The sequence below is a fragment of the Pelophylax lessonae genome (genome assembly GCF_965119305.1).
Source record: "Pelophylax lessonae genome assembly, chromosome: 4".
In the NCBI taxonomy this organism is placed as follows: Eukaryota; Metazoa; Chordata; class Amphibia; order Anura; family Ranidae; genus Pelophylax; species Pelophylax lessonae.
This window is the reverse complement of record NC_138771.1, coordinates 518757310-518781758: the sequence shown is the minus strand read 5'-3', so window position 1 is coordinate 518781758 and position 24449 is coordinate 518757310. Positions and strand designations below refer to the sequence as shown.

General features: G+C 43.4%; 1 protein-coding gene across 3 annotated transcripts in view; it reads right to left on the bottom strand.

The window, feature by feature from the left end:
- Positions 1–24449, bottom strand: part of DENND2A (DENN domain containing 2A) — a 187748-nt gene that overhangs the window by 109172 nt on the left and 54127 nt on the right. For all 3 annotated transcript variants that reach the window (XM_082255066.1, XM_082255068.1, XM_082255067.1), the window contains exon 2: positions 815–913. In XM_082255066.1, coding sequence (XP_082111192.1) covers positions 815–882 — 68 coding nt within the window. In that variant the 5' untranslated portion in view covers positions 883–913. The remainder of the gene's footprint in view (positions 1–814; positions 914–24449) is intronic.

Sequence of the window (24449 nt, the reverse complement as noted above, 5' to 3'; positions counted from 1 at the left end):
GCGGATGTCAGCGGATGACACCGCTGACATCCGATTTTCCTTCCTTTCCGTTTTCTACACGGATGAAAAAATAGGGTTCTGTTCCATTCGAAAAAACGGAACAGAACTGAAAGGAGGAAAATCTGATGTCAGCGGATGGTATTCTGCTGACATCCGCAATGCCATTCACTTACATTATGTCCGCAAATCATCCGCAAACGGATGGGATGATTTGCGGACACACGGAGCGGCCGTGTGAAAGGACCCTAAAGAGTAAGCATGTAAAAAGGTATATACATTTCTATCAATAATTACTTTAAAGTCAAACTTCAATGAATAGCCAATTAAAAGATACAATTTTAAAAACTGGTTTTGTGGCAATATTCATTTTTAAAATCCAGAAATTACCCTGCAGTACCCACTTCTCTGAGCCCAGGTCACCCTGGACCCACCCTCAGCATGTGATTGCAAAGTGAAACATGAAGTAGAACAGTGATGGGCTTTTCTTTTTGTTATACTGTTCTCTCCTCCTGTCAACATGCTTCTTGTCAGCACATAAACTGATTGGCTCCTTGTACTGCTACTTTCTCTCACACTCCAGCCCTGCTGTACAAGGACTGTAAAAGGCCATTACCAGGTCACATTCCGGTACTTTTACTGCTTGCATTTCAAAAATGCAATTTATAATATATTTGTGAATACAGACCTGCATTAATTTGTGTTTTTTATATCTGTCTGGAGTTCAACCATAATAAAAAATTGCAATAATACCTAAAATCGCTGCTTACGGAAAATACACTTTATTTTCATTTTAAATGAAGCTCGGTGTTCTTACCTGCGGCTTGACTGGTGCAGAGTGTGATCCTTATTTCTGGTCACCTCAGCCGCCCGTCTCACAGTCATCGTGTCAGCATGTGATATCACACCCGCCCCCCTACAACATAACAGAAACAATTTTTATTCCTACATACACCAAAATATATTTCAAATGTTTATTAAGTAAACCAAAGTTGTTAGTGAATCCAAGTATTTGTAAAGCCAAGCTGTCATAGAAAAAAAATACCATCAAATGTGTACAAGACCACAGTAAAGGGTGTAAGTAACCACTTTGCTCCATTCACAAACCAGTCATAACATCTTTGTAAAAGCGACATTCTATAAAGACTATATATATATATATATATATATATATATAAGAGTATACTTTTTTCAAATAGCCCAGTGCTCATATTTATGAAAAAAAGGAGAGCTAGCTGCTATTCTCATCTCCTCTCTGGTGCTGCCACCCAACAGGCCTGCTTTGCTTTCCAGAACTGCGCCACTTCTTTGACACTCAGCATCATACAATACAATACCTGGAGTGCACAGAGTGCCTTCTGGCTAAGGCCTCATGCACACAGGGCGTTTTTACAGCTGCTTTTTTGCAGCTTAAAATGCTCCTCCATGTTATTCTATGGCCTCATGCACACACAGTCTTTTAAGAGCTGTAAGTGGCATAGGCGTTTTTAAGCTGTAAAAAAACAGGCTGCATACAGCGTTAGGCTACGTCAGACGTTTTTAAGCTGTAGTAGTTGGATTTGAGGTTTTTACATAGTTACATAGTTACATAGTTAGTGAGGCTGAAAAAAGACACAAGTCCATCCAGTTCAACCTATGTGTGTGTGTTTGCTTTTAACCGTACATTGTATACCCCTGTATGTTGTGGTCTTTAAGGTGTCCATCCAATAGTTTTTTGAAACTATCAATGCTCCCCGCTGATACGACTGCTTGCGGAAGAGAATTCCACATCCTTACCGCTCTTACAGTGAAGAACCCCTTACGCACTTTAAGGTTAAACCGCCTTTCCTCTAGTTTTAGTGAGTGGCCACGTGTCTTATTGTATTCCCTTACTCTAAATAGTTTGTTCCTTATGCTAGGGTCGCCAGTACAGTATTTGTACATTGATATCATATCCCCCCTCAAGCGTCTCTTCTCCAGAGAGAATAGGTTCAGTGCTTGTAGTCTTTCCTCATAGCCGATGTCCTCCATTCCCCTAATTATTTTTGTTGCCCTTCTCTGGACTTTCTCCAGTTCCAGCACATCCTTCCTGAGGACCGGTGCCCAGAACTGGACAGCATACTCCAGATGTGGCCGGACCAGAGTCTTGTAGAGTGGAAGAATAATCTCTTTATTTCTGGAGTGAATCCCCTTTTTTATACAACCCAGTATTCTGTTGGCTTTGCTTGCAGCGGCTTGGCATTGCATGCCACTTCCAAGCCTGTTGTCTACCAGTACCCCCAGGTCCCTTTCCATCCTAGACTCACCCAGAGGTTCCCCCCCTAGTGAGTAGCTTGCTTTCTGGTTTCTGGCCCCCAAGTGCATTACTTTACATTTTTCTACATTAAATCTCATCTGCCATGTAGTTGCCCACCCCGTTATTTTGTTCAGGTCTGCTTGCAAGATTTCCACATCCTGCATAGAAGATATTGGCATGCTTAGTTTAGTATCATCCGCAAATACTGAGATTGTACTAGATATCCCCTCCTCTAGATCATTTATGAATAAATTAAACAGGATTGGTCCCAGGACAGAACCCTGGGGGACCCCACTTTCCACACCCGCCCAATCCGAGTACTCCCCATTAATCACCACCCTCTGTACTCTCCCCTGGAGCCAGTTCTCTATCCAGGTACTCACCTTATGGTCCATACCTACCTTCCTTAGTTTGTACAGTAAGCGTTTGTGGGGAACGGTGTCAAAGGCCTTTGCAAAGTCCAGATACACCACATCCACAGGCTTACCTTTATCTAAGTGGCAGCTCACTTCATCGTAGAAGGTTAATAGATTGGTTTGGCATGAATGATTTTTCATGAATCCATGCTGATTACTACTTATAATACCGTTTTCATTACTAAAGTCTTGTATGTGGTCCCTTATCATCCCCTCCAAAATTTTGCAGACTACTGATGTTAGGCTGACAGGCCTATAGTTACCCGGGATATATCTCGGCCCCTTTTTAAATATTGGTACCACGTTGGCTTTTTTCCAATCAGCTGGCACCATACCTGTCTGTAAACTATCCTTAAAGATCAAGAATAATGGTCTGGCAATCACCTGGCTGAGCTCATTAAGAACCCTTGGGTGCAAGCCATCCGGTCCCGGGGATTTATTTATGTTAAGTTTCTCTAGTTTAGCTCTAAGTCTATCCTCTGTTAGCCATGGCGGCACTTCCTGAGGTGTATTATTTAGTTCGGCCTTACAAGCGGGGTTCGTGTAGCCCCCCGATTCCTTTGTGAAGACTGAAGAAAAGAAATTATTTAACACTTCCGCCTTTTCTCTGTCCTCAGTGGCCATTTTTCCTTTATCATCTTTTATGGGGCCAATGTGTTCTGGCCTCGCTTTCTTACTGTTTATATACTTAAAGAATTTCTTGGGGTTCTTTTTACTCTCCTCCGCTATATGTCTCTCGTGTTCTATTTTAGCCGCCCTGATTTCATCTTTACATTTCTTATTACACTCTTTGTAATGCTTAAATGCTGCCAATGACCCCTCAGTCTTGTATTTTTTGAAGGCCTTTTCTTTAGCTCTAATATACATTTTTATGTTGGAGTTTAGCCACCCAGGGTTTAGTTTTGCTCTTTTAAATTTATTTCCCTGTGGAATGCACTGGCCCACCCCCTTGTTAAGTATGCTCTTGAAGCACTCCCATTTTTCCTCCGTGTTCTTTGTTCCCAGGGTTCTATCCCATTTGATATTTTCTAGCAGCGAGCGCAGTTTAGGGAAATTGGCTCTTTTGAAATTCAGTGTCCTTATATTACCCTTGTGTTTCCTATTACTGTAATTAATACTGAAACCAATTGACCTATGGTCACTGTTCCCTAAGTTGTCCCGTATTTCTATATCCGTGAGCAGGTCTGTATTGTTGGTAATCAGTAGGTCAAGTACCGCATTGTTTCTTGTCGGTGCATTCACCATCTGACCCATGAAATTGTCCTGCAAAACATTTAGGAACTGCCGAGCCTTGGCTGAATGCGCGGTTCCTTCTGCCCAGTCTATATCAGGATAATTAAAGTCCCCCATTATAATGACATTTCCCATCCTTGCTGCCAATCCTATCTGTAACATGAGGTCCGCCTCACCCTCCTCCCTCTGGTTGGGGGGCCTATAGCATACGCCCAATATTACCTTCCCCACCGTGCCTTTCCTTTGAAGCTCTACCCATAGGGATTCTGCCTCGTCCATAGCTCCATTATTAATATCATCCCTCATATTTACCTGTATACTGTTCTTAATATACAAACATACCCCTCCCCCTTTTTTACCCTCTCTATCTCTGCGATAAAGGGAATACCCCTGAATGGTCGCCATCCAGTCATGAGAGCTGTCAAACCAAGTCTCAGTTATCCCCACAAAATCTAAGTCCTCCTCAAACATCAGCAGCTCCAGCTCTCCCATCTTGTTGGCCAGGCTTCTGGCATTGGTATATAAGCCTCGTAATTCTGATGTTTTTAGGCTGCTCTCTTGATTTTTCCCCGTACCCACCCTGGGTATAGGGGCTCCGAACACCCTACCGCTAATGCCCCCATTTCTGCCCTCTGAAACTTGCTTTCCACTGGCTAATTCTACATCTGTACCCTCCCCCCCATTCCCTAGTTTAAAAGCCCCTCTAACTTTTTGGCCATCCTCTCACCCAGTACGGCTGCACCCACCCCATTTAGGTGCAATCCATCCCTACCAAAGAGCCGGTGACCGACTGAGAAGTCGGCCCAGGTTTAAATATAGAAGAGGGCAGAGAAAGGCTGCTAAACGCTAACGCTGCTAAACGTGGTTCAAAACGTGCATTAATGCCCATACAAAACACTTCTAAAAGCAAGTTTTTACAGCTGCTTTTTCCTGGCCTCAGAACTGGCTTTGCAGCCTGTTTTTTCAAACGCCCTGTGTGCATGAGGCCTTAAAGTGTACATTAAACCTAGAACCTTTTTCCTAGCTTTGGGGAAGGATTAGAACTCATGTCGTGTTTTTATTGCTATGGAGGACTCCAGCCGAGAGACATCCTCGGATTTCCTGTCCTGGTTTCACCAGAAAGGAAAATTAGGGAAAAAATCTGTAATGGGGGCACAGATAGAAAAACATTCTGACAGGGGTCCAGACTCTACTAAAGAAAAGCATTTTTATTTCTGTCTGTGTTGGTGTTGGAGATCTCCTCCCCTCAGTTCCTGACTGGTAAAATGTTGTCAGCAGGAAAGGAAGTGAGGGGAAATCTCTATAACAAAGCCCCACTCAGCAGTAAAAACCTGTCAGGGGTCCTATCCTTTCCCCGTTCTATCCAAAATTAGGGAAAAATGTTTGGACACATACTGCAAAGGCATTGCTGGTTCTTTCTGTTTTTTTTGCCATTACAGTATGTGAAATATATTCAGGTAAGGTGAGGCATTTTTATGAGACCCATAGCAGACTAAAGCCTAGTACACGCAGGCCGAGTGTCTGTATGGGTTTGTATGGGAGCCGATCCGACAGAAGGCTCATGACTGAAAAAAGTATGCCGACTGACTCCCGATCAGCGCTGCTGACCGGAGTGTTCTGGCAGGGGGAGGGCTTCCCGGGTGGGGGGGGGGTGTCCCCCCTGTCAGAACACAATAGCACAGCAGGGGAGATCACTGTACTAACATCAGATAGTTAGTACCAGTGCCGGGACAAAGTCAGCTAGAGCCCTGAGCAAATAAGCACCCCACCCCAAGACGTTTGAGAATTATGTGTCAGCAAACCCCCCCCCAAAAAAAAAATCAAGCACTAATCTGCATTCTTACCCTTAAGCATAGATTCCCCTTCCTCCCAGTACAAGTCTGCCCCCCTGCTGAAATCCCCCCCTGCCAGCATAAATTTTTGCCCCCTACTCCCCCTCCAAGCTCAAATCCTCTCTCTCACCAAATCCCTGAACACAACCTCCCCCAAAAAATAAAAATTCACCCCACCTAGCACAAATCCTCTGCCCCTGAAATTTCCCCTCCGAGCACAATTCCTCTTCTCCCACTCCTTTTCCCCAGTCCTAGCACAAATCATTCCTACTAGCACAAATTGCCCCCCCCCCCCAAAATAAAATGTTTCCCTACTAGCACAAATCGTCCTCCCCCATTCCCCTTCCAACACAAATCCCCCAAATCACCACTCCTAGCACCCCACCCCTCAATTCTTATCCTCTGCCACTCTCCAACTTCCCACTCCCAACACAAATCCCCCCTCTCATCTCCTCTTGGTGCCCCCCACCTCCCATGATACCATAGTGCCCAGGGCAGCCGCCTCTCCTGCCCACCCCTTGTCCTAGCCCTGGTTAGTACAGTGGCTCTGACCGGAGCTGTCACTTTTTGTCATTCAACCTTCTGGGTTAAACTAAAAAAAAATGAGTGGTGTGTACTAGGCTTAAGGCTAGGTTCACACTGATGCCAGTGGGGGAATGCGTCCAATTTGCAAAAACGCACTGCTCTTTAGCAGACACGCATAAATGCCATTAATTCTTAATGGCACCCCCGCACACCAGAAAACACAGCGCGTTTTCGGGTGCTTGAAACTGCATAGTGCAAAACACTATGCGGTCTTCCGGTGGATGTGGTTTTGAAAATTTTCAGGGACCTTTATCCTGTGCTTCTCGCAGGTACAGAAACCCATTCAAAGGAATGGGCTGCGGTGCCCATGAAAACGCAGTACTCAGGAAACGGCTAAATGTGAACCTAGCCTAGCACAGGCCTGGTAACAGATAAATCACAAGCAGTGGAGGATTCTGGGAATTTGGCTTTGCTATCCACACCTGAATAACAAAAAAAAACAGCACAATTTTAAGGTAGCAAGAGAGGTCTGTCGAGCACAAGGTGCATGCTGTCTATGAGGGAAGCCATGAAATCCATTAGACTGAGGTGTATGTCAGAATCATGTCCACACAGGAAATCCCATCACTCATGTCAGCGTTGTACGTACAGCAACACAAACAGAACACCTCCGTTTACAGCTTCTGATTTTGGCACAGAAAGGTTGCCTCAAGGGATAATTGCAGTAAGTGATATGACTGATTAGTTTGTGCATATACGAGGACCAAAGAAGGAATACCAAGAAAATGACTATCCCTTAAAGGAAATCCATGGGGATAAATGCGGGGCCTTAGGGCTCCCTCCCAAATGATAAATGCGGGGCTTTAGGGCTCCCTCCCAAATGATAAATGTGGGGCCTTAGGGCTCCCTCCGTAATAATAAATGTGGGGCCTTAGGGCTCGCTCCCTAAGGATAATTGTGGGGGCCTTAGAGCTCTCTCCCTAATGATAAATGTGGGGCCTTAGGGCTCCCTCCATAATGATAAATGTGGGGCCTTAGGGCTCGCTCCCTAAGGATAACTGTGGGGGCCTTAGGGCTCTCTCCCTAATGATAAATGTGGCGCCTTAGGGCTCGCTCCCTAAGGATAACTGTGGGGGCCTTAGGGCTCCCTCCCTAAGGATAAATGTGGGGGGCCTTAGGGCTCCCTCCCTAAGGATAAATGTGGGGCCTTAGGGTTCACTCCCTAATGATAAATGTGGGGTCATATGGCTTGCTCCCTAAGGATAAATGTGGGGTCATAGGGCTTGCTCCCTAATGATAAATGTGGGACCTTAGGGCTCCCTCCCTAATGATAAATATGGGGCCTTGGGGCTCCCTCCCTAATGATAAATGTGGGGCCTTAGGGTTTGCTCCCTAATGATAAATGTGGGGCCTTAGGGCTCGCTTCCTAATAATAAATGTGGCCTTAGGGTTCACTCCCTAATGATAAATGTGGGGTCATAGGGCTCGCTCCCTAATGATAAATGTGGGGCCTTAGGACTCCCTAATGATAAATGTGGGGCCTTAGGACTCACTCCCTAATGATAAATGTGGGGCCTTAGGACTCACTCCCTAATGATAAATGTGGGGTCATAGGGCTTGCTCCCTAACGATAAATGTGGGGCCTTAGAGCTCACTCCCTAAGGATAAATGTGGGGCCTTAGGGCTCGCTCCCTAATGATAAATGTGGGGCCTTAGGGTTCACTCCCTAATGATAAATGTGGGGTCATAGGGCTCGCTCCCTAATGATAAATGTAGGGCCTTAGGACTCCCTCCCTAATGATAAATGTGGGGCCTTAGGACTCACTCCCTAATGATAAATGTGGGGCCTTAGGACTCACTCCCTAATGATAAATGTGGGGTCATAGGGCTTGCTCCCTAAGGATAAATGTGGGGCCTTAGGGCTCGCTCCCTAAGGATAAATGTGGGGCCTTAGGGCTCGCTCCCTAATGATAAATGTGGGGCCTTAGGGCTCACTTCCTGATGATAAATGTGGGGCCTTAGGGCTAGCTCACACCAGGTTCATTTAGTTGCATTGATCTACATTGATCAGTGCAGGCTTGATGCAAGAATACTCTAACTGCTGTCTATGTGCCCCATTCATACCATACCATTGTGTTGGTGTACATTATGCACTAAAATTTTACAAAAATGTGTTAGTGCAATGCACCAATAAAACGTTAGTATTTTGATCCTTGGTGTGTACAGTAAAAATGCATTTAAAAAATGCAGTTCAACACACAATGCATTCAAATCTTATGTCAGTGCACTTAAATCTCTTGCCGACCAGTTGCCGTACTTATACAATATGTACCTCTTGAAGAAACAAAAACCAGGGAATTTATATAAAGCACCCAAGAAAAGTCAAATATAAGACCCCCATTCACACCTGAGTGTTTTGTAGCTGAAAATCACCCAACATCCACAACCCATGGTTTTCAGTTTTGCCTATTCATATCTGAGCATAGTGTTCGTTGAAGCTTGTAGATCAAAAAAGTACATAAACTACTTTTCAGCTACGAGCCCCAAGCTTCAAGCATTTTTGGCCCCAAATGACTTCAATAGAAGTAACCGAAAAACATTTTAACTTTTTCCCCCACTAGCAACTAGCTTTCATTGGCTAAAAATATAAAAAAAATAAAATAGAAAAAACTGAACTTACAATTCAAGGTTAAAATGAAAAACATATAAGCAGATAATATGTACAGTCATTTTTAGACTTTGACAGTATTTAACATATTACACCTGGAATTCCCCTGGAATGTTGACATGTTTCACAGACTTATCTGCTTCTTCAGGACAGGTATAGAGAATACATATTTAAGACTTCACTTATTATGTTTGTATATTAAGTAATACAATTAAAATATAGTCCTGTTGACCCCTGTATGCCTAGGACAAATATGAGTAACTATAATAAGCTGTTGTAACCATTTAGATTTTAGCTACTGTAATCACATCAGTGAAAGAAGAATTTTGATTGGTTCTTGCACATTGGCCTTATGGAAAAAGCTTACAGGAGTGCTTTGTTTAGCTCTGGCCCTGTGACTCAATACTAGGACACGTATAAATGCCAACCTTGGGTTTACAGATGCCATTGCTCAAATAGAAATGAAAAGCAATTAAATATATAACCAAAGAGCAATAAAATATGAGCTCTCCTCTAATTACAGCCTTGTAGCCTTGGTATTCTCAGTTTCCAGCTGACATCACCTCCCTGCCAAACATCTCTTTCTCTCTGCTCCGGTGCATTCTTCCGCCCTATTAAGTGGCATAGCTGTATGAATAACCTTGCAACGCCCCTCTAAATCCATTGTGCCACTTCATTGCCTCTTTACAGCTCGTGTCTGTTATATAACTGACTGAATCAGGCAGTCATTCACCTTTCCTGACATATTGTGACTTACTATTCTAAATTCTACCCTCTAAATTCCATATAAAGCAACAGCAAAAAATAGATAATATAAGGTGGCCTTTTGCAGTTTAAATCAATTTTTCTTATTTCAAAATGTACGCAGTTGTAAACGCTAATGGAATTGCACTTAATTTACTAAAGCACAATGTATCATAAACAATTGCCATTTTTTTAACCAAAACGCATTCATTTTTAATCCATTGTTGCATCTCAGTGCTGCTGCTCTCCTGCAGCTTCTTTGTAGCCACTTCCTGTCTAGATGTACTTTAGTGACAACAACAATGGCAATACTGTGGGTTTACTGTGGGTTTCCTGATGGTGGCAAGAGTAGACCATGCCTATATAATGTGTGTTTAATGGTCACTCATAGTCTCCACAGGAAGGCTACATGACAGGGTGACAATGCAGGAGCACAGCTGGGAGACAGAGACAAAGTCATGTCAACCCATAAAAGCAAGTACCTGTGCGAGGACCTTCATAACAAGATCACAAGGTCTTATTTGAACGAAAGCTGCAGCTCTAACGTCAGGGAGATTTACCTTCACTTCCTGTTCTAGGGACAAAGTAGACGATAAGGCTCGGTTTCCACTAGTGCGACTTGCGGTGCGACTTGACACATGTCAAGTCGCACAGCATGTCAAAACCCATTGTTTTCAATGGGGCCCGTTTCCACTGCCGCGGCTTCAGTTGCGGCGACTTCAAAAGTAGATCGTGCACTACTTTTGAGCCGCCTTCAGTGCGACTTCCCTCTATATATGAGGGACAAGTCTCAATGAAGCCGCAGTTTACTTTCGCTACGAAGTCGTGCTAGAAGTAGCACGACTTCGTAGCCGCACTAGTGGAAACCGAGGCTAAGAGGAGATTTCCAGAATACTTGTCCCCATTAGATTTCCCCTCAACTCCTGTTCATGTGAGAAGTCATATGTCATCTTGGATTTTCAGTCAATCTTTGTACCTGAGATGATGATTACCAGCAAAAATGTAGGTACCAAAAATCTCCACCCATGGAGAGAAAAAACAAACAAAAAACTAACAGTGGATCTAACTCATCCCCACAAAGTGTATGTTGTGCACTTTAACCACTTCCCCCAAATGGACATACGTGTACGTCTTTGGGGCTCAGTGGGTATACCGGGATAATGCCCACACCTACAGGCATCACCCTGGTATCATTCTTTGCAGCTTGCGATTCTGTACAAGGCTTAAGTTATCTGAGTGGCTTATTACCCACTTGATCACTTCTGCGGGTGGCCTCCTCCCACCGCAGCCTCTCCCAGGCTCTTTGGTCCCATCGCCGAGGCCAGAAGCGATGCGGCCGGAGGCAATTGCTGCCCTGTACAGAGAGAGAGGAACTGACATCGTTTCCCTCTCTCTGTAACCCTGGAAAAAAAAAGGTACAATGAGTATTCGTCACTTCCAGTTCTGCCCCCTTGTATACCTTGCCACCAGCGGCCAGACAAGCAGCCAATCGGGCTACTGTAATCTCGGTCTGATCAGCTGCATGGTGGGGCCAGAGGAGAGATTTGGGGTCTAATAGACCCCAAATCTCTCCATAAAGAGGACCTGTCACGGCCCAAGCTGTCACAAGGGATGTTGGTCATCCCTTGCGATAGCAATAAAGTTAATGCAAAAACAAGTGTAAATATCTTTTTTGTATAAAATAAATAAATAAAAAATTGAAAGCACCCTGGTCCCACCATGCTTACCTGCAAATGCGAACACATACGTTACTCCCGCACGCATATGTAAACATTGATTGCAACACACATGAGAGGTATTGTCGTGAGCATCAGAGCGAGAGCAATGATTATAGCTTCGACCTCCTGTGCAACTCTAAACTGGTAACCTGTAAAGGCATTTAAAGCGTGGCCTATGGAGAATTTTAAGCACTGTAGTTTGCCACCATTCCACGAGTAGATGCAATTTTAAAGTGTGATATGGTAGGTATGTATTTACCCGGTGTACCATCATCTTTCACAATATACAAAAAAAATTGGGTTAACTTCACTGTTCTTTTTTTTTTTTCATTTGTGAAAGTGTTTTTTTATCCAAAAAAATTGCATTTGAAAAAACGCTGCGCAACTACCGTGTGACATAAAAAGTTGCAACACACATCAACACACATCATTTTACTCTATAGGGTCTCTGCTAAAAAAAAAAAAAAATATATATATATATATATATATATATAATGTTTGTTTCTAAGTAATTTTCTAGCAAAAAAAGTTGATTTTTATATGTAGGAGCGAAGTGTCAGAAACGGCCTGGGAAGGAGGGGGTTAAAGTATATGTAATCCCAATCACTAAACCTATATATGCTCATTTCAAACATAATGTTACATTTCTAAAGCACAATGTATCATAAACACAATGTATCTAGTTTTTTAATGAAATGATATCTTGTGGATCCTTGCTCAGTCAAATCCTGGACAATGCTCTGTCCCCGTCCTCCAGAGGAGACTACAAGTGTCAGGGTCCACATCAGCGATCAGAAATGCCATGCAGCTAGTTCGAAATAATCCCTGATATGTTGTGGTGTCCACCTATGCTTTGATTTATTTTTCCAATCAATTCGATCCTTAACTGACTTGCCATGACTTCACTTCTGTTTATAATGGATACTGTTTAGCTAAGATTCAATCAAACCAAGCTGATAATTGATTGTTTTAATCGATCAGCAGTGCTGATATACTTTGTTCATGAATACGACTGTATGTCAACTAATCACATTATAAGATTACATGTTGGAAATAGAGATGCGCTCAAATAATTATCTATCAGTTGTAATCCACTTCCCCCTGTGTGGCATTTCGATTGAGTGGGTTGTCAACAATAGATTGATTATTTATTTTGGAAGAAATTGATCAATTATTAAACCAAGTATGGTCACCATTAGGCAATCAATTTCTATTAAGAATTTTAATCCTAAATATATTATATATAAATATATTATAAAGATCTGCTTTATATATGTAGGGCCCATTCAGACTGTGGTGACCTGTTGATGTTTTAGCACACGCGTTAGGCTCCTTTCACACGGAGCGGACCGCATTGCGATCCGCTCCGGCACTTTTTTTTTTTTCACGGAGCGGATGACACTTGTGTCATCCGCTCCGTATGTCCGCATATCATCCCATCCGTTTGCGGATGATATACGGACATAATGTAAGTCTATGGGCATTGCGGATGTCAGCGGATGACACCGCTGACATCCGATTTTGCTTCCTTTCCGTTTTTTTAACGGAGGAACAAATAGGGTTCTGTTCCGTTCCAAAAAAAACGGAACAGAACTGAAAGGAAGAAAATCGGATGTCAGCGGATGGTCATCCGCTGACATCCGCAATGCCATTGACTTACATTATGTCCGTAAATCATCCGCAAAAAAATAGGATGATTTGCGGACATACTGAGCGCCCGTGTGAAAGGCCCCTAAGAACATTTTTGTGCGTTACTTTCGGGCAGTCATTTCAAGCCTGAAGACAACACAGACTCTTTCCTCTTTTTATTTAAATGAGACCCCTTCTGCACAGCCCTGATCTAGTCAGCCATCATCATACTAAACATGTTTCTCCGGCCAATGCACCCGAATGGCAGCTGACAAGCACATTTTTCTTGGTCCGTTCAGACCAGGGAAACACAACATTTCTGCAGAAGGCTTCACCAGATTTCCCTAGAGAAAAGGCTCAGCCATGTTCCATGACGGCACAGAGTCCCCTATTAACCCTTTCTGTGCCCGATGTCTTATGTAACGTTGTCGGGGCCTTGTGCTGTAAACAGTTTAGAAAGCATCATTCTTGTCCTTCGTAGCAACCAAAAACCTATTCCTGAGGCATAAATGGTGATTTTTGCAACCATGACAAGGACACAATAACAGCATCCTCTCTCTCCCAGAATATTAAAGTACACTGCTCAAAAAAAATATTTAAAGTAACACTTTTTAATCAGAGTATAGCATCAAGTCCATTAAACTCCTGGGATATTGATCTAGTCAGTTAAGTAGCAGAAGGGGTTGTTAATCAGTTTCAGCTGCTTTGTGTGTTAATTAAATTAACAACAGGTACACTAGATGGGCAGCAACGAGATGACGTCCAAAGCAGGAATGGTTTTACAGGTGGAGGTCACTGACATTTTTTTCCCCTACTCCTCTTTTCTGACTGTTTTTCACTAGTTTTGCATTTGACTAGGGTCAGTGTCACTACTGGTAGCATGAGGTGATACCTGGACCCTATAGAGGTTGCACAGGCAGTTCAACTCCTCCAGGATGGCTCATCAATACATTCCATTGTCAGAAGGTTTGCTGTGTCTCCCACTACAGTCTCAAGAGCATGGAGGAGATTGCAGGAGACAGGCAGTTACTCTAGGAGAGCTGGACAGGGCCGTAGAAGGTCCTTAACCCATCAGCAGGACCGGTATCTGCTCCTTTGTGTATGGAGGAACAAGATGAGCACTGCCAGAGTCCTACAAAATGACCTCCAGCAGGCCACTGGTGTGAATGTCTCTGACCAAACAATCAGAAACAGACTTCATGAAGTTAGTCTGAGGGCCCGACGTCCTCTAGTGGGCCCTGTGCTCACTGCTTGGCACAGTGGAGCTCGATTGGCATTTGTCATTGAACACCAGATCTGGCAGGTCTACTGGCCCCCTGTGCTTTTCACAAATGAGAGCAGGTTCACCCTGAGCACATGTGACAGACGTGAAAGGGTCTGGAGAATCTGTGGAGAATATTATGCTGCCTGTAACATCGTTCAGCATGACCAGTTTGGTTTTCGGTCAGTGATGGTCTGGGAAGGCATGTCCATCGAGGGACCCACAGACCTCTACAGGCTGGACAATGGCACCCTGACTGCCAGTAGATATCGGGATGAAATCCTTGGGCCCATTGTCAGACCCTATGCTGGTGCAGTTGGTCCTGGGTTCCTCCTGGTGCATGACAATGCATCATGTGGCAAAAGTATGCAGCTAGTTCCTGGGGGATGAAGGAATTATTACCACTAAATGCCCCCCACGCTCGCCTGAAATAAATCCAATAGAACACCTCTGGGACATTATGTTTTTCGGTCCATCCGACGCTGTCAGGAGCTCAGTGATGCCCTGGTCCAGATCTGAGAGGAAATACTCCAGGACACCATCTGTTGTCTCATTAGGAGCATGCCCCAACATTTTCAGGCATGCATACAAGCACGTGGGGCCATACAAAGTACTGAGTACCATTTTGAGTTGCTGCAATTAAATTTCAGCAAAATGGACTGGTCTGGTGCATAATTTTTTCACTTTGATTTTTGGGGTATCTTTGAATTCAGCTCTTAGTAGGTTGATTTTTATTTTCAGTGGCATCCTTTCGCTCCTAACACATAACCCAGTCCATATCAGTATAGATATCCAACATGATATTGAGATCTGATGTGTTTTCAAAGTGTTCCTTTTTTGAGCAGTGTTTATATAAAACCCAAACTTTCTTTTTATCCCCTTTTTGAGCATAGGGAATGGTTAAAACCCTTGTCTTTTTTTGTCATGTGTGTCCCATTCGAGTGTTTTAACATCACTTTCTGTGCTGTAGACTCAACAGAAAGTGTAAGGAAATCTCTCCAAAGTAAGGAAAATGCCCTCTTAGATAGTTGTCTCTGCATTGGAAGATTTTCACTTTATTCCGGTTTTGCCATCAGCTGAAGATTCTGGATTTTCACTCACTTTTAGGCTGGGTTCACATATGTGCGAATTCAATGCGGTTTTCACCGCATCCAATTCACATGACAGGCGAGTGCGCCTGGCTCTCAATGGAGCTGGTTCACAAAGGTCCAGGGCGGCCATGGAACGGATCGCAAAAAGGTCCTGTGTATTTTTGGGTCCGGTTCATGCGCGAATTCAGACAAACTTTCTGGCCTGAATCACCCCTGAACCAGTGAACAGGAATGCACCAGACCCCAGGCACAAAACCATGGGCGCACATATGTGAACCCGGCATTAAGCTTACCATAGATGACTCTTTTTTTTTTTTTTTGTTCCATTTGAACGGGAAAACAAACAAAAATATCCCTCCTTCCACACAAGTGTTGTTGATAGAAGAATCCTCCCCGTTAGGCCACTGAATTCTGACAGTGGGACTCTCTGTTGTCATAATGCACTGATCAGTGTATTCTACCAAACCAGACACATTTTGATCTATCTATGGCCATCTTTAGTTTCATTGACACTGGTCACCTGGACAAATAGATAAATTGAATCTCCCTAATAGAGCCACAGACAGTTCTCAGTATTGAGCACTTCTGTGTTCATTCGCAAGCTAAAGAAGACAGTAAGCATGCCATGCTTTGTTCAGCATGAATGAACATGGAAGTGCTCAACTCTTCTGTGTTTATTCAGAAAAGGAAGGAGGCCAGTATACATGGGAGGCATGTTTAACGACCTACCTGCTCACATCCTGTGTGAATAAACCGCTGATGAGACCACCATGGAGCCAGGATGCCAGTCTCACTGCCATAAATGAATGAGCTTGTAACAGTAGAAGTTGGGCACATAAGATCAGGGAGGATAAGCGGCAGTGCAATAAGCCACACGATCAGGGCCGGTGCTAGACTGTTTTACTCCCTAGTCAAGATCAGCTACTTGCGCCCCCCCCAAAAATAAATAAATAAAAAGGGAAGGGGTTAAAAACTGCTCTATGTCATATCCAGTGACCCTGATCTGATGGTTCCTTCATGTAATGCTGTCATACCCAGTGATCCCAATGTTCCTCTATGTCACATCAGGGGTCCCTGATGTTCCTCCATGTCATACCCGGAGACCCTGATATTTTTCCATGTCACACCTGGGGACCCTGATGTTCCTTCATGTCACACCTGGGGACCTCAATCCCCCATGGCACACCCAGGGTTTCCAATTCCTCATGGCACACCTGGTGACCCCAAACCCCTGTTACACTTGTGACCCCTCTCCCCCATGTCACACCTGGTGACTCAGATTCCCCATGACATACCTGGTAACCGCAATTCTCTTTCACACTAGGGATACTCCATGTCACACCCATGGACCCTGATTCCCTGTTCTGGGGACACTTACTGGGCAGTATGAAGAGAGTGGCCTGCACTCTGCCCTCCTTCACCATGATCCTGCTTATTCCTTCTCCCAGGACGCTCCTCTCCTGGACCACAGTGCTCACCACAGCTCCAACCGGCTCCTGGTGGAGGGAGAAGCAGCAGTCAGAGAGCTCTGCACCTCCTTCATCACCAACATCCTCAGACCATTCCGTTGCCTCATCGCTTCTGCTCCAGTAAAGGTGCCGCCCTCCAGTGCCGAGCATCCGGCTCAGGTTCAGCTCTCCTCCACTCCCTGCTTAATACCGACCCAGGGAAATGAACGGCTGCCCACCAGCTCAGATTATAGAGTCACTTCCCGCCCAGGGATTAGGCCGCTCAGCTCCAGATGAAGAGGATCATTATGCAGCTAGCACTCTGGTGGGCTCCTTTCCTGCCCCTTGGGGCTCCCCCAACAATGGTGGAAAGCCAGGGCCTGGTAATTCTGCCACTGCCCCAGACACCTGGCATCTTCCTCTGTCCCTTCTTCCTCCCCCACTGCCACCCCTTTCCTCAGCTCACAAGGATCATTCATGATGGAGCATGAGTGCTGACTCATGGCTGCATCCCTAGATGGCAATGCGCCCTAGGCGGCTGCCTAGTTTGCCTAGTGGAAGCACCGGCTCTGCACACGATTAGCCTTCTTGAACAAGCAGGCACACAACTACAATGGCTGTTGATCACAGTTATTTATTAAGCAGCACAGTCTAGGGGACCACATTCTTCTATATGTTCATTGCCAATGAAGCGATCATAAGCCTATAGCAGATGGGAATGCAGCTGATGTAGCGCATACTGAGCTGGCCAGCTGCAAATGGTTCTGTTCTGCGGTATGCCTTTTATCAGTGGCAGTGAAAGGTTTAACCTAAAACAGATTATTAAATAAACAAAAATCATACGATGAATGGATGAACTGATCATATGATGAATCGATAAATCGACTTGGGTCTTTTTGCCCAATTTTAAGAGGATCTTCTAATTTCTTGCTCTATCTAAAACAAATTAAAACATTTTGGCTGGAGTTTAGCTTTTAAGTGGAAATCTAAACACATGTATTTAAAGATAGAGTAAGTGTTCATCATTGATCTTTGTGACATGATGGGATGTGAGGGGAAATCCCTCCAATGGGCATACATATGCAGTAAACAAAATATTCACCAAGGTTGGTGAGAGTCCCTCATAATGTGCAAAGCAGGTGTGTAGACCCTCGAACTCAGCACAGAGATTGACATTGCCCTTTAAAAACAAAATGACAGGGTCTCTTCAAAACCTATCCCTTGATCTACTTATGTTCAACTTCACAGCATTCCCCTGGCACTACTTCCTTTGTCACAGTCACTGCAAAATACCAGGTTCCTCTGGGTACAGATGTGATCTCCTCCAATGATGCAATGCTGGGATCTAGAAATGGCTTGAGGGGGTGATGCCATTGCCTCTGCATATATTCAATTAATGGGTATTTTGAAGAGGATGTAATTGAGAAAGGAGCATTAGGGAAGTACTTTTTGGGGAAAGTATGGGGCATGGGTGTTCTTAAAGAGGCTAAGAGGGCAAGGTGACAGGGTCTCTATCCAAAAAATGGAAATATCACATTTTTGGTGGACTGACATTTTAATTTTAGAGTGATGTACGTACATATACATGGGGAGGGAAATACAATTTTTTACTTTTTTTATGCCATGTGGGTGATGTTGCGCAAATTAAAACATGATCAACTTTGTTGAATATTCAATGTCAATTGCCCTGACGGTGCCCAGCTCTCCAATGGGTACTTGAAGTCTGTGCCTTCTAATTCAGCTGTCGCTCTGTTTTACCTTCACTCTTGTCTTGGCTGTGGAATAAGTATTGTTGGCCTGCAAAGAGCGGACGGGAATTAGAGAGACCATGCTGAGGGCAGACAGAGTTTCCCGCTGATTTAGAGGGAGAGATCTTAGCAGGGAGCCGAAGCCTGGCAAGCAATGCTGATGTTTCTCTGGGACGTTGTACTGAATATCAATGGGTCAGATAAAAGGAAATGCCAGGCAGAGTTTGCCTGGAACAAGTGTAACCAGCTGTGTGGGTACAGGACATCCCTGCCGCAAAACATATTAACACTTTCATTTCTGGATTTTATTGGCCTAGAATGGAAAATCAATCGATGGACTGCTGCCATTATCCAGCAAACATTGCATCTGTGCTAAATTTTATAGTCTGCTCCACTTACTGTAATCTGAAAGTTCACATGATCCCTTGTGGTCTGATTGAGCAGGAATTTTGCTGTACTTCTGACAGGACTGCGCCCTCTTTCCACTTATTGTGTGCTGTACAACTCCTCACTCCCTGAGAAAGCTCTTTTTGTAACATGCAGTACAGGTACAGAAACGGGTAATCAGGGCCGGCCTTAGGTGTTCAGGCGCCCTGTGCGAGCTAATCCTGCACACTTTTTGCACTTCATTAGACTTTTCTTTTTTATGATCACTAATAACTTTGCCCCCATTACATTAGAGACCCCCATTACATCAGAAACCCCCCCATGGAGCCCCCCTTACATCAGAAACCCCCCCATGGTGCCCCCCTTACATCAGAAACCCCCCACACAGAGCCCCACTAACATCAGAGCCCACCCACACAGAGCTCCCTTTACAGAGCTCCCCTTACATCAGAGACCCCCCACACAAAGCTCCCCTTAAATCAGAGCCCCCCCCCCCACGAGCTCCCCTTATATCAGAGCCTCCTTACATCAGAGACCCCCCACACAAAGCCCCCCTTACATAAGAGACCCCCCACACAGGCCCCCCCCCCCTTACATTTGATGCAGGAGAGAGCTTACTTACCTCAGTATGGAGGCTCACCACGAAGAGAAGGGGCGGGAGGAGGAGGGGGGGCGGGTGGAGAAGGAGCTGACAATCTCTCCTCTGGCGTCCCTGGAGAGGAGGGGATCTGTCAGTGGCAGCAGATCTGATGCTGAGCTGTTTGAGACATACACAGCTGAGCTCGAGCATTCCGAGCTCTCCGCTGCCACATTAAATTATCTCCGCTCCTACCCCTGTGACTTCCCTGATCTCGGCTACTAAATGTAAAAGCGGCGGCGGGTCTATGAAAATATAACTCACGGAGCTAAGATCTCCGTGAGTTATATTTTCATACACCCACCGCTTTTACATTTAGGAGCCGAGATCAGGGAAGTCACAGGGGTTGGAGCGGAGATAATTTAATGTGGCAGCGGAGATGATTTAACGTATCCGCGGCAACAGCTGATGCGGTGTAACGTTACAAATCACTACCCCGTGAAAATTCCCTACCCTCCGCAGCTATGAGCATGCGCACTGGTAAGCTGCTCAGCTGTTCCATGACGTATGTGCACCGGAAGTGACGAGGGTAGGGAATTTTCACGAGGTAGGGTTTTTTTTTTTTTATAAATTCAATGTTTATTGAGAAAGGAAAAAGGGCATACAATATAATACAACACAACAGAGCATATTGGTAAATGTCCAATAACCATAAACGTAAATGTGGCGGGTCAGGGAACAAGCAAAAAAAAAAACACACGTGAAACATCATGCTTCCAAACCGCTATAATAATATATGGAAGTTCAAAAAGAAAAGTGGGCTATGGTGCGTAAGTCTGCCAGGCAGGGCCTCCCCTCGAGGTAGAGTTTTTTAACGTTACACCGGTTCAGGCATGTTGGCGGATCCCGACGATATGGTCACAATCTTAGCCAAGCCTGAACCAGCTCTGTGACATCAGCCGACAGCGGGCTTCAGAATGAGCTGCATTCCTGTGATCCACAGGAAAAGTAGAGCCAAACGAGTTTAGCTCCAGAAGGTTTACCCCCTTTCATGACCAAGCTATTTTTTGCGATTCGGCACTGCTTTATTTTACCTGACAATTGCGCGATCGTGCATCGCTGTACCCAAATAAAGTTTATGTCCTTTTTTCCCCACAAATAAAGCTTTTTTATGGTGATACTTGATCACCTCTGCGGTTTTTATTTTTTGCTCTATAATCAAAAAAAACCCGACAATTTTGAAAAAAAAAAAACCAAAGCAATATTTTTTACTTTCTGCTACATATTTGTGGTAAAAAAAAAAAAATCCCAATAAGTGTATATTGATTGGTTTGCACAAAAACTATAGCTTCTACAAACTATAGGATATTTTTATGGATTTTTTTTTTTTTTTTTTTACTAGTATTGGCTAGAGATCAGCCCATTATAGTGGGACTGTGATATTGCAGCGAACATATCGGACACTAGGTGCCACTTTTTTGGGGACCAGTGACATTATTACAGTGAGCAGTGCTAAAAATATGCACTGTCACTGTAGTAATGACACTAGCCGGGAAGGGGTTAACATCAGGGTCAATAAAAGGGTGCCTAAAATGTACTTAAAAACTGTGGGGGAGGTAGGTTATGGTAATAGCAAAAAATATACAACTAAATTAAAAAACAAAACAAAACACTATTTTGGGCCAGTTTTCCTTTTATAATAATAAAAAAAAAAAAACCACACAGGACATATCTATTAGCATTTACCACCAAAAGAAAGCCAAATTTGTCCTGAAAAAAATGATGACATGTTTGCAGATTTATAAATTCATGATTTTACTCATTTCACTTGCATTTCTGCGCAGGCAATGCACAGGTTCACTTTAACTACAAAAGATACAATTTTATGAAAAACTATACATTGTGACAAGTCAGGACATTCTTGCTACAGTGAACAAGTCCCAAGCACTGGACTTTGATCCACCCTAGGAGGTCATTTCTGCAGGCCTGAGGCCAATGGGCACTTAGGTGGTGACCCGAGACCAGTACTGCAGGTGCAAGGCCTAGCAATGACCTGAAAAAAAATGAAAAAAAAAAAAAAATCCATTCAATTTCCTCATATTGGTGCCGCATTAGTTCCAGTCTTCCAAGAATGTACAGTGTATCTGATGTTTAACAGATCTTTTCAAGCTAACTGAACACAGTTGGAGTTTAAATGCCGATAATGATTTGATTTGATTTGGATGCTTTTTATAGAAGGTTGATTACATCACGGAATCAGCTTTTTCCAAGTCATTATGTGCTAAGAGCCAGATTAAATTTTCCACTTTTTAAAAATGCTATCCTTTTAACCTAACAACCAGCAACGCTCCAATTTCCTGTCTCTGCCTATATATATTTGATTTTTTAAATGTGTATGTTCAGCTCTACACGTAAGCGGAAAGGGATCTTTGTTTTGGGGGCAGAACCTGATCTTTGAAGGGCCATCTCTGTAGAGGGAAGAGGTCACCATGGGACAGGACAAATTATTTGTTTAGCTCTGTGCCTGGACGAGCAAAAGTTGTCTTGTCTGTCCCAACTCCCACCCCCATTTCTAAAACTTTCTCATACTGTAAACCGATCTGCCATTCCTTTCCGTATAAAAAATAGTTTTTCCAAACAGCTTTGCAATTTTTACATGTGGAAATGTTAGAATGAAAGCTAATTCTTGCTTAAAAAAAAAAAAGAAACCTAAGCGCTATTTGCAATAAAACTTGCTTTTTACATCAAATCAGAATTCCAGACAGATATCTATTAACACCCCATTGAAATGCAACATTACAAAATCATTTCCAAAGTGCCAAAATCAATACTCCACAATTAACATTCAGAATATATATTACAAAATATATATTAAAAAAAAAACATTTTTATTATGTTTACAAAACAGCATAAATGTATGATTGTTAAAAACCATAAGAATGTGCAGCTTGGGCAATGATGCAGCAACTTCAGCTCTACATGTTTCACCAAAATATGGCTTTTTCAGGAGTCTTATTTTGCTGCATAAGCTATCAATATAAATAGAATGTACAGTTCATGAGTGACAGATACAAATACAAATAGTTAACACATCACATTAACAAACAATAATCATTTTACAATTTTGTAAAATTGTAAAATTACAGTGTTTGATTTTCTTGATTCTTCTGAGCACCCCAGTAGGATATCCCCCCCAGTACGATCCATATATGTCTTGCAAATTATTATTGTTTGGTAATGTGATGCGTTAACTATTTGTATTTATATGTTTTTGTCACTCATGAACCTTACATTCTATTTATATTGATAGCTTATGCAGCATTCATAAGACTCCTGAAGAAGCCATATTTTGGTGAACTATGTAGAGTTGAAGCCACTGCATCATTGCCCAAGTCCCTTCAGAGATGGTTTTAACTTGGGATTGACCGATTATCGGCAAAGCCGATATATCGAGGGCCGATCTGCACTTTCACCGATATATCGGAATCGGCCCCTGAGGGTACAGGTATTGCCGATATTTTGGGAAAGTGCTGTACCGGAGTGATGCCTGCAGCTAGAAGCATCTCCCGTCCATGGCCAACGGTCGGCTGTCTTGTAATGACAACCGATGCGACTGAGAAGCCACTCGGCTGTCATTACAAGGAGCGGGAGGGGACGTCCCCCCCTCCCGTTGCCTTCATCCGGGTCTCTCGTCCCACTGGGAGACCTGGGCATCCTACCTGCATGGTCGCCGAAGATCCGATCAAAGCCGCATTCAGCTCTGATCGGGTCTCCATGTAAAAACCCGGAAGTGATGTCATGACATCACTTCCGGGTACTCGGCGCTAAATTAAAAAAAAATACAGCATTCAAAACAGCCAAACTTGGCGTTTTGAATGCTTTTAAGTGTAGAGGAGGGGTTTGGGGTATTTTAGACCCCCAGATCCCTCCTCAACAGTACCTGCATAAAAAAAATGTTTTTTTTAAATGTCTGAAAATATCGGCCCATATCGGCCAATATCGGTATCAGCAATAAAAAAATGATATAGGTCGATGACTAGTTTTAACAAATATATCTTTAGGTATTTTAATGTTTTGTAAGCATAATAAAATGTTTTTTTTTTATATATATTCTAAATGTTAATTGTGGAGTATTGATTTTGGCACCTTGAAAATCCCTATCTTTTGCAGTTTTACAAATTGACAGTTCTTTGGGAATGTGGTTCAATATAAATCACTCCCTTAATATGCTTTAGTCCAACATTCATCCATTATCAAAGATAATTAAAGCAACACTGCCAGTTGCCCAAAAATGGAAGCAATAGTATTATAACCAGCTGATCGAAAAACGATGCATATGTAGTCAGCTTAAGCAGTAATGTAGGGATCTCAAGAAGAATCATCCTACACTTTCAGAAGGGTTGAATACTGAAGAGTCAGAAGGAGGCTGAAGCACATGATCAGAAGAGGACAAAGGAAATTCAGGAGACAAGGACTGCCAGAGAGAAATATAACGCGTCTCCTGCCATTAAGATTTTTCAATGCAGCCTATACCCCTAGAATAATCAATCTTAAAAAAAAGTTGGCCATAGTCGGAGTGACTTTTTCTTGCAGGAAAGAAAATTGCTCAATGCCCCCATCAACACTGTCACTGCTGGGAGAAAACAGTGACTATTGCACCCACTACCATTTGTTTGTTGTTTCCAGTGATTATTGCTAGTGGCTATAACAGCCGCTAGCAATAATCGCATGTAAAATTCAGCAGGCTGGTTGCAACAGTTCAATCAACTTGAGTACATTCAGCCTGCTCATATATGTATATAAGGTGCATATATAGTGACAGTCAATCGAAGGATACACTACAACACACTAGCAGCGCTATAATGAAGTGCAGTCCACTGGGGTATAGTCCATGTGTTCA